Genomic DNA, 13,075 nt, shown 5'->3' on the forward strand with positions numbered 1-13,075 from the left:
CCAGGTATGTGACATCAGTAGCCCACACAGAGCCATGCAACAGCTCTTTCTTCCCACATTCACTCATCTTTTATTAACACGTGTTCTGAAGCTGAATCATCTCATCTCTTATAGACTCGCACACGAGCTGACACACAACTCCATCCACATCGTGCATATTTAATAAAGCCGGGGCCCGCTCTTGAACGTGCCTTCCTGTTTCTCACTCTGCGTCGATGTGAACATATTCACTGCGGCCGCTCAGACCTCTGAGGGCAGGGCGGACATGGACTTTATGAAGGCTGAAGTTTAAAGTAGAGGCAGAATGATGGGCTCAAAACAGGCTGATACTGCCATCATGTGGCTGCAGGATGTAAAATGAAAGGGACTTGAGTGTGTGTGCTTTTGTTTGTGTGTGTGTGTGTTGGGGCCCAGTGTCTGCAGAAGGGGGGCAGTCGGTGAGGTACAGCAAGCTGACACTGAGGTATGTGTCTTTTCTAATGAGATTTACCGCCGTCCAGATGTTCCTGGTTATGAAGATGTGTGTCGGAGATTTAGGAGGGTGAGACCTGCACCCTGTCAGAGTCGCAGTGGGGTGCTGTTTTACTGTCTGTCACCCCCCTCCCCTCCACTCATAGGTGGCCTCTCACCTCTCCTCTCTTTCTCGCACACACACTTTGACCAAAACGTGAGACAAAATTTTATAAACATACAAAAACATAGAAAATACAAACGGAATGTCTATAAATGGAAGCAAATACACCTCATATTTACAAAGCAAGTTGATAAGTATCATGTATACTGTAAGATAAAAAAAGATGTTTACATTCCCAAAGAAAAACGTCATGTGTTTAACTTCATGAAATAAAAAAAGACACATTGTCCGATTCCTAAATCCAGTTAACATCGTCCAGCACATTTACAAGGTGACACAATAAAAAAGAAGCCAGTGCAAGTGTACTAACATATCCAAAAGAGTGTATCAACATCTTCCTCATCTCACTTTAAAAGTATTCTTGGCTCAGGTAACCGTGGTTCCGTACCCTCCCAGTCAGAGTTTTTATGTCTGATAACATCGTGAAGATCTCGAGGAGTCCTTTGACGCCGGCCGCTCGAGGGAGGCATCAGCTGTGCTCACCGTTTAAGCAACTCTGGCACAGAACCATAACCGCTGACCAGGCTCCAGCTTCTTTCTCTACTAGCTGGCACAACATATTGTCACCTTCCTCTTCCTCGTCCTCCTCCTCCTCTGGCTGCTCAGATGGCAGGCTGCAGCTTGGTCAGGTTCCTCTGGTGCATGCTGTGGTGGCGCATCAGCTCGTCAGAGCGGGCAAACTTCTTCTGACAGTTGGACCAGCGGCAGGTAAAGGGCTTCTCACCTGACGATAAGGGGACACAGACGGGAAATCGTTGCTTTAGAGTGAATTCAATCTGGGGAGTGCCAGCTTTTTTTTCCATTAAAGCCAGGGGGCAGCTTAACAACCGGACGGATAATGGAAAGGTAGAAAATAAAGGTATACGCACTTGTTTTACCTGTATGAGTCCGAGTGTGTGTCTTAAGATGATCTGACCGTGAAAACTTTCTCTGACACGTCTCGCACTCAAAAGGCTTCACACCTGCACAGAGAGGAGACGGTTGTTGTGGTGGCAGAGACACAAATGAAATCAGAGGCAGGGGTGAGGGTCAAATGTTTACACTTAACATTACAGGAAGCAATCAATGTGGAGGAATTTCAAAATAAAAGTGTTCTGGAAGATTTAACAGATTTTGTGTTTTGGTCCAAATTCAAAAAATTCCCTTTTATAAATTTAAATAATTAAAAATCAGACAGTACGTTTAATTTATTGGCTATTAATGTAGGGAAACTATATAAAAGGGACCTTGGGAGTTAAATTCAATAGACTCAATTACCAAATCAAATGAGTCAATTATACATATCCTAGAAATGTCTTCTTTTCATGTAGGGTTATACATTTCAACAAAAAGGAGGTGCAGCTGCCTCCCTACATTTATAAGGTTACGTCAACATGTTTATTCTTTGTACTAAGTTTATTCTTTATTACTATTTTTAAGTCCTTAATTGCCACATGCACAAATACAGTGAGGCAGTCACTGGCAGTCAATCTCTTGCCTCACAGATAATAATGCAATTAATTTATAATATAGGATTATTGTGTATATAAATATAATTAAATATAGTAAAATAAAATGTGTTTTTAAAAATACAACAAGTGAAGTAGTGACATATTAAAGCGTTGTCAGGTTGAGGGAACATTTCTTAAGGTGCAATTTGTGGACTCCTTGTGTTAAATTTTAAAGTGTTACTAAAAAAAGTAAATTATTACCTCTGCTTTGTAACAATGAGGTCATTATTTCAGTAAGCCTTTAATTTTAGACAATTTGGATCAAAAATTGATGTATTAGTTGTTGTAATAAAACTGTAAGGTTACTGTTCATTTACACTTTCTATGATTTAAGATAAGATAATCCTTTACTGATCCCCAGTGGGGAAATTCGGGATACATATTACTTCTCTGAACCGCCAGGAATAAAACTCAGCCAGGAAACAGTAAATCCTTTGTATTTGTTAATTTATATCTATATAAAGTACCTAACATGCGTTTTTTTTAATATTGTAAAAAGTTATCTCCGTTCAGGTTTCTAAAGCTTCCAAAAATTTCAGGATAAAAAAGGAAGCTACAGCCCTGGAGGGAAGTCATAAAGTAGCTTGAAGTCGGCGTACCTGTGTGTCTGCGCTGGTGCCTCTTCAACTGGTCTGAGCGAGAGAATCTGCGGCCACAGTCTGTGAAGTCACACTGGTAAGGCTTCTCTCCTGCAACATACAACACCCACATCATCATCATCATTATCATCATCCACATTCAAATAACATCAGCACCTTTATTTTCAAAAAGAAACACGGGAAGTTAATGCACTAGCTTTGTAAATCTACTACAGCTACACACATTTAAACCTGGACACAGACACATTGTATCCCTGTCTAGCTCATCTTTAATGGTCTGTCATTTCTCATGGCGCCTGATAAAAAAGCAGCAGTTGGAGGTCTGAGTAGGAAAAAAGGGGGTGTTAGTCACTTTATCTCACCTGTGTGTTTGCGGCCGTGCATCTGCAGATGTGACAGTTTGAAGTATCTCTTGCTGCAGCCGGGATAAGCACAGACAAACGGACGCTTTTCACTGGCCTCTGATGACCTCACAACCGGTGCAGCGATACCAGCAACCCGTCGAACATCCTTTAAGAGAGAGAAGAAGAAGATGGCGGAGGCCTTTAGAGAAGTTCTTTTTGATGTATTCATTTACTTTATGTATTTGCTGAGGACGTTTTTTGAGAGCATGTATGTTCCCTCCGACTGACCTGAAGCCCTCTGAAGACACCGTGTGTGTGTATGTGGTACTGAGCACTGACCAGCATGGGTGGAGGCGGGACTGGGGGTTCAGTGTCATAGCTGGCTGCATGGCTGCTGCTGGGCAGGAGCAAAAACGATGAATTATTTTAAAACACTGAACATTTTAAGTACAAAACTGACAACGTAACAATTCTTGATGACTTAAACCAAGTCCTTGAAGAAGTCAAAGTGTCCTCACTTTGCAGAAACTAAAATTAGTCTTTAACAAACGCACAATAGAAACACATATCCGCACACATACACACAATATGTCCCTCTCTACTTCCTGATCTCCTTAGGCAGTAGGCCAACAGCCATCTGGTCAAATCCTCCTCCTCCTCCTCCTCCTCCGCACCACCACCACCACAAAAGAAGCTCAAAGCTGAAGAATGCATTGTGTTATTTTAAACAAATACATACAGATGAAATGCTCACCTCTTCATGGAGGATGCCAGGGAGTTCATCTGGTTCCATGTCACACAGTCCAGCTGAGAGGCCATTTGGTACAGGTTATCACTGAGGGAAACATACGGCGCAGGGATTATTAAAGATGAAGAGGGAGAAAATGTGTCATAGTTGTATTTTTCTTTATTTATTTATTAGTTATCTTTCGGAAAACCCAGACAATATTTATGTTTCCACGCCCTCTTCCTGTCTTTTCTCTTGCCTTGTAAGGATAATGAGGACTTTTCATTCAGGGGGAACTCCAAACTGCCGGCTTATTAACACATCCTGTCCGCCCTGCACCCTTCTCACCGGCTTCATTAAAAAACATGGGCTCTGAGCCATTCTTTACCTTGGCAGTTCACACTTTTGCACACACACACACACACTTGGAGAGGCGATCGTGCACTCTGCGGGGGTGAGTGCCTCCGTGCCTAGCACACCGTGGCCCAGTGCATGACATCACTCCGTCCTCAGTATCATTAAAAAGCGGGAAACAGTTTCGGGGGAATTCTGGACGGCATTCCTTGAGAAGTCCTTGAGGGAAGGATGGTGATGGCTCGCTAATCAGCTCTGAGCTATGTTAGACTGTGGAAAGACTCACTGATATCTGACATGCATGCACAGTGTGTGTGTGTGTGTGTGTGTGTGTTTGTTTGAGGGTTTCCAGCTCATGCCATAAGCTCAAACAACAGCCGAGTCTTCCCTCCTCTTATCAAGCGCTGTTCCAGTATTTGGGTAGCACATGTTCCTTTTCTACAACAACATCGGAGGGCGGCATTCAAAGAATTTCAGCCTAATTTGTCCTTTCAGATGGGTTGCATCAAAATGAAAACAAGTTGGAAACACATTCAGAGGTCGAAGTAAGACGATTTCCAGCCGCAAGCACCCTGCTTAACTTTCACTTAAACTGAGCTTGTCTCTTTTACTTTTCTCCTCATTTTTCCTCGGGGTGGACTCCGACACATCAGCAGTAGATCACTCACTGTTTGTTTTGGCCTGCTGAGCACCAGTGGGCAGCACTTAACCTCAGAACAAATTAGGATTCACAATCCAGACAGTGCAGAGGCAGGCGCAGAGCTCAACGCAGGATCAGAGGGAGTTCACACGTTTAAAAAAAAAAACGACCAGCGAGCGAGCGAGCGAGGGAGCGAGCTGCATGTGGTGTTAGTGGAAAGAATCTGACATTAATGGATGAGTGAGGAGTCTGAAAACTTTAGGAGGAGTGGAGTTGCGCCGTGAGGGGATTTAAGGTAGCAGGAGTCAAATGAAGCAACAATAAGTGCACGAGGTGACGGATAATTGTACCTGTTGTAGTTTCTCAGCAGCAGGGCTTGGCTGCTCGGACAGGATTCTGGAGGATTGTGGCAGCTGAACATGGGAGGAGGAGCCGGGTACTGCTGCTCCACTGAGAAACAAAACAGAAAAAGATTTTAAAAAAGGCTGCAACTAAAAAACTATATATATATTTTTTTCATTTTTGATTTATCTGCCAATTGTTTTCCTTAAACAAGATGCATTACTTTTGGTCAACAAAACGTCAGAAAAATATCCTTATCTTAGAATAACAATAACAACTCTTATTTATAGAACCTTTCAAAATAAAGTTCTTCACGATAAAATCAGCACATGTTTAAAACGTTGAGAGACTTACAGTGATGTAAACTATAAAAACACTTTATAAAACACAAAGAGAAAACAAACAGAAACATCATGAACACAAATAAAATCACTGAAAGGCAGTTTTTAAAAAGTGGGGTTTTAAAAGTGATTGAAAAGGAGACACACAGTTTGCAGCCCTGATTTTCTCCCGAACACAAAGGAACTTATAATAATGTTGTAAAAATAGAAAACAATGTGTATTACTTCTTTAAAAGTACAAAAAACACATAAAAGCACACTTCTAAACGTTTACTTATACAATAAAAATCAGTTAATTTCAAAGGCAAACTTCTGCACATGCATGTCTGCACTGCTTCTTTTCAAAGAGGCGGCGGGTCAATCAGGAACAGTGGTGCTTTTCAGCCTCATATACTATATTGGTCCCCTGACAGTTTTTGACATTCCTGCAGAGTCACATAAAGCTGTTTCCTGCAGTTATCAGAGTCATTAACCATACGTGTGCTTAAAGAGCGAGAGGAGAGCGTGCTTGGACGTGCGTGTGTGGAGAGACGGACGGAGATGAAGGACAACGGATGACAGCGAAGTCTGCTGTGATATGAAAAATAACGGGTTACTTATATAACCTTGCGGTGACATGACAGTCTTCGAGCCTGCGAGTCAATTTAGTGCGGAGACGTCCGGATGCAGACGCTTACCTATGTTGTTTGGCGGTGACAGCGTGTCCTCGTGTTTGAAGGACAGGCTGGAGAGCTGAGGGGCGTGGTGAGACGGAGTGTGGCCATAACTGGGGTTGCTGTCTAAACTCACGGCTCCATAACCTGAAAAGAGAAACAACATAAAGTTTAATAATCTTATTTACCTGGTGGAGTCATTTGGAGTCTCCGGTATCTGGTCGGTTATCTGAATCCCCCGGGTAGTAGCTCTTAGTCTCTGGCAGGGTTACCACAGAGAGACATTCATTAAACTAGTAAATCCCTTTTCCTTGTAACATGTTCTTTTTCCCCTCATCTATCTTTGGCCTTGTGGTTGCAATATTTATGGCAGGTGGAAAAAGAAATTTGGCAAACACAGCAGAGACGGGCTGAGATGAGCTGCTGTAGAGGTCGCTCAGTGAAAAAACAAGGCAGGGAAGTGATGAATTGCATGTATGCTAACTTAATTAAAGTTATAAGAAACAGCGAGCATTGTGAGTTATTGCATTATCTGATTGTAATGCATTTAGGTACAGTTAGAGAAGAATTTTACATTAAAGAAAGCTATTTGAAAATGATGCATTGTTTATTTAACATACACATACAGCAGAACTATGCAAGTGGCGACCTTTGGGCGAGTCGGGCCTTTTCACAACCTCAACATGATCCCTTAATCATACATTTAAAAAATATATATATGAAAAAAAGTATGAAAGAAATGTAAAAAAAGACGTGACCTTTAATTGAAGTTACCTGTATTGAGCCGTTAGCACATTGTTTGATTTTTAGAGGATAATAATGAGGATAAAATAATTTATATTTTATTAGAAGGCTGTTTAGCCCATTCATTACAATCAGAATCAGCTTTATTGGCCAGGTATATGTACACATATGAGGAATTAGACTGTAGTTTTATTGTCTCCATGTACATACACAGAAATAGACCTACGCTTAAGACAAAGACAACACGCTCGATGAAGGTAACATAAGCTTTAAACTACTACTTACAGGCTGAAAGATATATGTATATTAACAATAATAATAAAATAAAAGAACAACAATAAAACTTAGATAGTGAGACAATAGGAAAATGGTGAGGAGTGCAAAAGATGCTTAAATAAGTTATTATGTAACAGGTCGGTTTATTTACAGGCAGTATATGTGTTTGATAGTAGTTTCATTGTAAATAGTGTATACAGTTAAATCCAGGCTGTTAAAGTGGAGGGAGTCAAACTAATAAAAAGGTTGTGCAACATTGTGTTATATTAAAACAACCTTCTTCTCTTTAAGGGTTAAAAAGGTGGATTGTAAGTGCATTTAAATTCCTCGTAGGACTAAGAAAGGAAATAAAAATGTCACGTCACTTTTTATAAATCCAGCCCTTGTAAAAAAGTAATTAAATAGTCCAGACACAGCATGGACAGGGTGATAGACCCTGAGTCAGGCCTGAGAGGGATGTTGAAAAGTTACTGAGAAAAATGACTCACATGATTTTCTTATTTAAATCCCTGCTGAGAAGCAAACGACCACTAAGCAAACAGGAGTCTGAATGTCACGCCGACAGACTCGCACAGGTTTAATGCTCTGAACTCGGAGAAATGAAGCCCAAAAGACACCAGCGTTGTTTACAGTGCTGGCAGAGCCATCAGGTCTATGTGAACACTTCACAGGAAATAAAGTTTGATTCCAGAATAAGATTCGAGATAAAAAAAACTGCTAAACTCCCGGTGAACCAGGATTAAAACCCCAGAGGTATCGTTCGGAGCAGTTCATCAAAGTTATGGTTTACATCTTATCTTAGTTTTTCATCGTAGTGGTTTTTTTTAGTGAATTCTTCTGGGGATATGTTCAAACTCAGGATGTGCCTTTGCCCCGCGCTCTTGTCTTATTGAATAAATGGTCTTGTTTGCCCGCTGAATGTGACACAACAGGTCATTATATGTCTTATAATGTGTGTATTTCTTATTATAGGGAGCTCAAGTTTGACTTTACACATATGTATGGTTAGTTGTAGGGAACGAAGTGTACCCTTATAATTTATTCTTTAACAAATGTACATTGAAAAAGTAAAATAGATTATAACCGTTTACAACCATACCATATTTGGTATAACAGCATTAATAACCCCACAGTATTACAATGAAATAACGCTAGGCCAAAACAGGCGCTTTCGCTAGGTGGTTCTCTGTTATCCGGGGACGCTGGATAACGTTAACACGGAACTGTTGGTGCTTTTAATCCAAAATTAAGGCAAGTTTGACCCACTGGTTTTTAGTGTGCGGCTTCAGCATCACTTGAGTGTGAGTTTTGTAAAAGAAGCTGAACTTAAGATGGATGCGTGTGGAGTTCATGCTTAAGAGCACTGCATTTTCCAATAAAAAAGAAGGTATGATACTGATGTAATGTAATTTTTTAATCTAATGTTCTTATTGTTTTTAATGTGTTATTAAAATATTGATTAAATTGGGCTTGGACACCTTGGCTAAATGTTTTTTCTGAAACAATCCAATCAATACAGACATCTAATTGAGTTATAAGACCATTTAAAACCTTATTAACAGTCTCGCTCATTCTCTTGTTGTGAATTATGAACAAATACAAAATATTGAATGCATGCTAATTATCTAACGTTGACCGTGTGATGAACAGAAAATCAAACGTTAATTTTTGCAGAGAAGCCCTGCAACACCATTGCAAAAGAAGTCCATCATATGGATCTGTGCCAGAGCGTTACCAGAAGCTGTCAAGCCTATTCCTGACACGGGACGGGGTGACCCAGTACTGCACACAACATCCTGCTCAGACACAACACTGTAGACAACACCCTAAATATGGAGATCTATCATGAATGCATAAAGCAGGAAATGTAATTAAACCTGCATTGTGTGAGATATTTAGTTGGAAACAGGGGTGATGTGGTGGGACAGTGCATGCTTACCCTGGTTCCTGGCTGCAGGAGGACTCTCCATGCAGCCCGGCAGGTACGTCCCACTGGGAAACATCCTGGGTTGACTTGCAGATGGCTCCCCAAAGGCCCCGACTCGACAGGGGCCCGAGCCTGTAAACTGGCCTGAGAAGTGCACCGTGAAGGCCCCGAGTCCACAGTGAGGGTCCTCTATCGGGTCGGTGGTCCCCCAGCTTGGTTCCTGCTTGATGAGGGAGTGGTGGGAGGGCAGGGAGCTGTAGGGAGAGCCAGAGTGGAGGTCCAGCAGTTGGGTCCACTGTCCGCCACCGACAGACATCCCGCAGCCGCCACCAGCTCCCGGTAAGGACGGCACGGGAGGCGCTGGAGATAAGAGGGTCAGATCTCGTACATCTGACCCCATGGACATGGCTCCACACGGGTCAGTCAGCATGAGCAGAGGCGGGTCGAGAAAGTCCAAAGAAGGAGAGGTGGTATTCCAGGAGGAGACGCTGATGGAGATCAAAAAGTCACACAGTAATAATCTCCTGAACAAAAAGAGTACCTGAAGAAGAAGTAACGGAGGAAACAAACATCAGTGATCGCGGTGCACTATAGGAGCCATCTCTGTCGCCACAAGTGATGAAATTAACAGTTAAAATAAGTGAGTTAGTGATGATGATGATGGACGCCAAAGTTCACGCTCCCTGGCTGTCTGTGGAGGGAGTATGTAAGGGTAACAGTGCCTTGTCCCTCTGTCTCTACAATGTCTGACTTTCCTTCCTCTCCTGAAGGCTCAAATAGTGAATAACTCAGAGGACAGGGGGGAGGAGCGAGGGAGGCTGAGAAGAAGATGACTCCCCTGCTCTGCCCCGGCCAGCACACACTGCTGCTCTGAGGAGATTGTGAGTAACGACACATTTGCATGAACCCCCGTTAGAATGTATTCTTTGTTCAAGTTCAAGTGTTGCTCATCAGAAGTGTTTGTATAAGGAAGGATGAGGTACTTTTGCTTAAATGCTCCGAAAATAAAGAAATGTGCTGATGGAGTTAAAGCCATACACAAGTATCAGTTAGTCAAAGAGTAAAAGTGTTGTGCGCCCAGGTTGTCAAAAATAAAACTATAATTAATTTTATGTGTGCGTGTGTGTTTATTTCAAATTCTGACAATCTGAACATGTTCAAATTAAACCTTTTTCTTAACAATCGATGAATAATTAAAAAATGTTTCAGCAAAAGTGAAATGTTTTGCTTTCTGGTACACTGTTGACCTCGTGTCCTCTCAGACATCCATCATTTCTGACTCCTCTGACTCATTTGGTTTCAGAAAACCCCACTTTCAAAATAAGTTACCAAATGGATGAGGCAACAACGTCAACGAAATGGGTGAAAAAAAATAAATAAATGCATTTGTATAATTCTTTCTGATGTATTTATTCTAGTGTTTGTGTTTACATTTTACAAGAGTCTTTTTTTTTTTTATTCAGTATATTTCTCAATGATGCTGGATTGAATCACGATTAACGAACACACAGATAAATTAATTACTACTGAAAATGTAAAAAGGATAAAACAAGCAGATCTGAATTATTTTCCGTTTTGGAAACAGTTCTGTTTTTGTTAAAAGCAACTCGCATAAACTACACGGCCTTGGAGGAAAGCCACATCACACAAAGGGATAATTATTTATTAGTCCAGGAGAGGGGGAGTTCTGCGTGTGTGTGTGTGTGTGTGCGTCTGTGTGTGTGTGAGCGCTTAAGAGATAGAGGTTTTGACCTTAACTCAAACTTAACTCTGTGTGGACCTACACAGGAATGCAGTCACTTAGAATATGTCTATAAATTTAAGGCAGCTGCTGTGGATCTTTTAACATTATTGTGTTTGTCAGATTCCTCTTTTCTTTCTTTCAAAGCTTGAAACGTTTTCAGAGGCCTTTTAAAGATATACTCTGTGTACTATCACGGTCAGCTCAAAGAGTGGTGATAAAAAACAATGCAATAATAATGTGGATTAAAAAGTGATTACATATATCATTTTACATTTAATAAATATACATTTTATTTGTATAGGGCTTTACTCAAAGGCACAGTAAAAGCTTATACAGTGAAAAACTTAATTCCATGCTGTGTATAAACTTTCAGACTTTCTATCGTGTGTCAGAACAGTGGATACTCAGTCAGCAAACATGCCAACATAATTTGTGATGGGGACGGGGCGGTGTGGCTCGGGGATGCATTGTGCATTTATTAATGCCTAGTCCTATGTGTAATCTTGTGTGTGTTGGGGAGGGGGGCTCTTTAAATGTCTATTTCTGTGTGGGTACGGGTCAGCGTGCTCTTTTAAATGTTAGCTTTTTGTGTAATCTCGTGTGTGTTCAGGGGGTGGGGGATGCATTTTGTACTCTTTTAATGTCTAATCTTCTTTTAATGTCTATGTCTTCTTACGATGTAATGTTTTTACTGACCTGCGCAGGGACTACGGGCAGAAAAAAGCCATTTGCTAAAACTCAGTACAACACACCTTTGCTTGTTCTGTATAAGGTTAATGTTCTTTGTGCATCATCCCTGCTAAAATAAAGAAACATGTCTAATTAATTCTATTAATTTATCATTTTAATTTTCCATCATTTAATCCATTTTACTTTAGTATTACTATAATGGTCTTTTTATAAAAAGTTAATTATGTTTTTATTCTGCTGTTGTGAAGCACTTTGCAACCATGTCATAAAAGGTGCTATGCAAATAAAGTTTGTTATCATATTCTTTTATAATTTTAACAGATCATGCATTAAATTATGGACTCAAATATGATATCGAATTACTGAAAAGCCGACTGTGTTCATCAAGACATCATATTTTATAAAAGCTTCCGTGAGGAACTTTCATTTTGTGTCGATCTTGGCGACCCCAGAAAAAAAAGCGATACGTCTTCTCCGTCATCTCTTTGCTGAATCTGTCCTGTACATACTTAAGTAATACTCTGTAGCTTAAACACCCTCATGTCGTTTTTTTACCGGTCACACAAACCATCAACTGTGTATTTTTTTGACGAAAAATGTAAATACATCTTAGTCTACATGCTGTATATTGCTACATCTGACACCGACCCAGTGGCAGCAGTTACAGACGTAAAAATAACTGTTAATCTTGTCGCTGATGGTCTCGTTTGCTTTTGTAGGTCATATAGAGGCATCAGTGTTCATTTCAGCCTGTTTCATAACCAGTTAAAAACTCCTCACAGGAGCTTTAGCCTACATTTTCTGGACATTGCTTAATAAAGATAAGAAAAAAAACTTTTATTAGAGACCCCTCCCTGAAGTCTTCGAACATTAGGCATTAGGCCTACAACTAATGCCGTGTTTTACACCAGAGGGGTCGGGAGTAAGAGCAAAAGAGAGCTGGCGGTCAAATCAAACGACTTCCGTTACCCTATAATAAACAGTACACTCATTTTAAAAAGAGAGATATTAAGAATCATGAGCAGATTTGAGATAGAAAATCATCAGGGACGAGGATGCTGTGAGGTGAAGAGTGTCAGCCAGTTCCTGTCGTCACCATCTGGAATATGAGTCTAGGATTCCAGTGAACGTCGGTGACCTCTAATTCAACTTAAAGAGAAGTGATGGCTGAGTGGGGGGAGGGACAAAAGGACACAAAGCAGAGAGAGAGATAGAGAGGGAGAGAAGTTTAAAGTCGCTGTACGAGTGATGAAATCAGCTGGCAAACTGCTGAGGAGGCATCAGTCATTATTGCACAAGGTCACACATGTATCTTCTGAGTTAATTCTACTTTTGGTGACTTTTCTGATCTAAGCTGGATGCAACCCTGCAGATACTGACCTGTTTAGTTTGTTGATAACAGAGTGATTAGATTCACAACGCTGCTGCAAGACCGGTCGTCTTTATCAGCAGCTGGATAGGACGTCAGAAACAAACCCTTGTTCCAGTGAAGCGAATGAAGGCCTGAAACTGTCCGAACTTTCAGCCCTATGGAAGTATGTCAAAGTATTTAAAAAGACGCATAAATCAA

The 13,075-nt window shown here is 40.9% G+C and overlaps 1 protein-coding gene across 11 annotated transcripts; it reads right to left on the reverse strand.

Moving 5' to 3' along the window:
* Positions 1 to 1,236: 1,236 nt before the first annotated feature.
* On the reverse strand, positions 1,237 to 9,501 carry wt1b (WT1 transcription factor b). Of its 11 annotated transcripts, none has more exons than XM_069684060.1 (9): positions 9,084 to 9,501; positions 6,149 to 6,271; positions 5,139 to 5,238; positions 3,822 to 3,902; positions 3,356 to 3,458; positions 3,086 to 3,233; positions 2,724 to 2,813; positions 1,504 to 1,596; positions 1,237 to 1,358 (listed from the first exon to the last, which is right to left on the reverse strand). In XM_069684060.1, exons 1-9 carry the CDS (start codon positions 9,499 to 9,501, stop codon positions 1,237 to 1,239), a joined length of 1,278 nt encoding a protein of 425 aa, XP_069540161.1. The 11 variants fall into 11 exon arrangements, with proteins under 11 accessions (XP_069540161.1, XP_069540081.1, XP_069540482.1 ...); XM_069683980.1 differs by having other exon boundaries at positions 3,356 to 3,461; XM_069684381.1 differs by having other exon boundaries at positions 1,513 to 1,596; positions 9,084 to 9,471.
* Positions 9,502 to 13,075: the final 3,574 nt, after the last annotated feature.

Source organism: Semicossyphus pulcher, unplaced genomic scaffold (genome assembly GCF_022749685.1).
Source record: "Semicossyphus pulcher isolate SPU_LCO1_2020_fin unplaced genomic scaffold, fSemPul1.0.p SCAF_1, whole genome shotgun sequence".
Taxonomy (NCBI): Eukaryota; Metazoa; Chordata; class Actinopteri; order Labriformes; family Labridae; genus Semicossyphus; species Semicossyphus pulcher.

Bases quoted from the DNA above. Each gene is read 5' to 3' on its own strand.
- wt1b (XM_069683980.1), bottom strand. From the start codon at position 9,501: ATGCTGACTGACCCGTGTGGAGCCATGTCCATGGGGTCAGATGTACGA. The intron at 5,239-6,148 runs GTAAGCGTCTGC...TTTGTTTCTCAG, and splicing joins GTCACCGCCAAACAACATAG to TGGAGCAGCAGTACCCGGCT. The intron at 3,462-3,821 runs GTGAGCATTTCA...CCTGCCCAGCAG, and splicing joins CTGGCATCCTCCATGAAGAG to CAGCCATGCAGCCAGCTATG.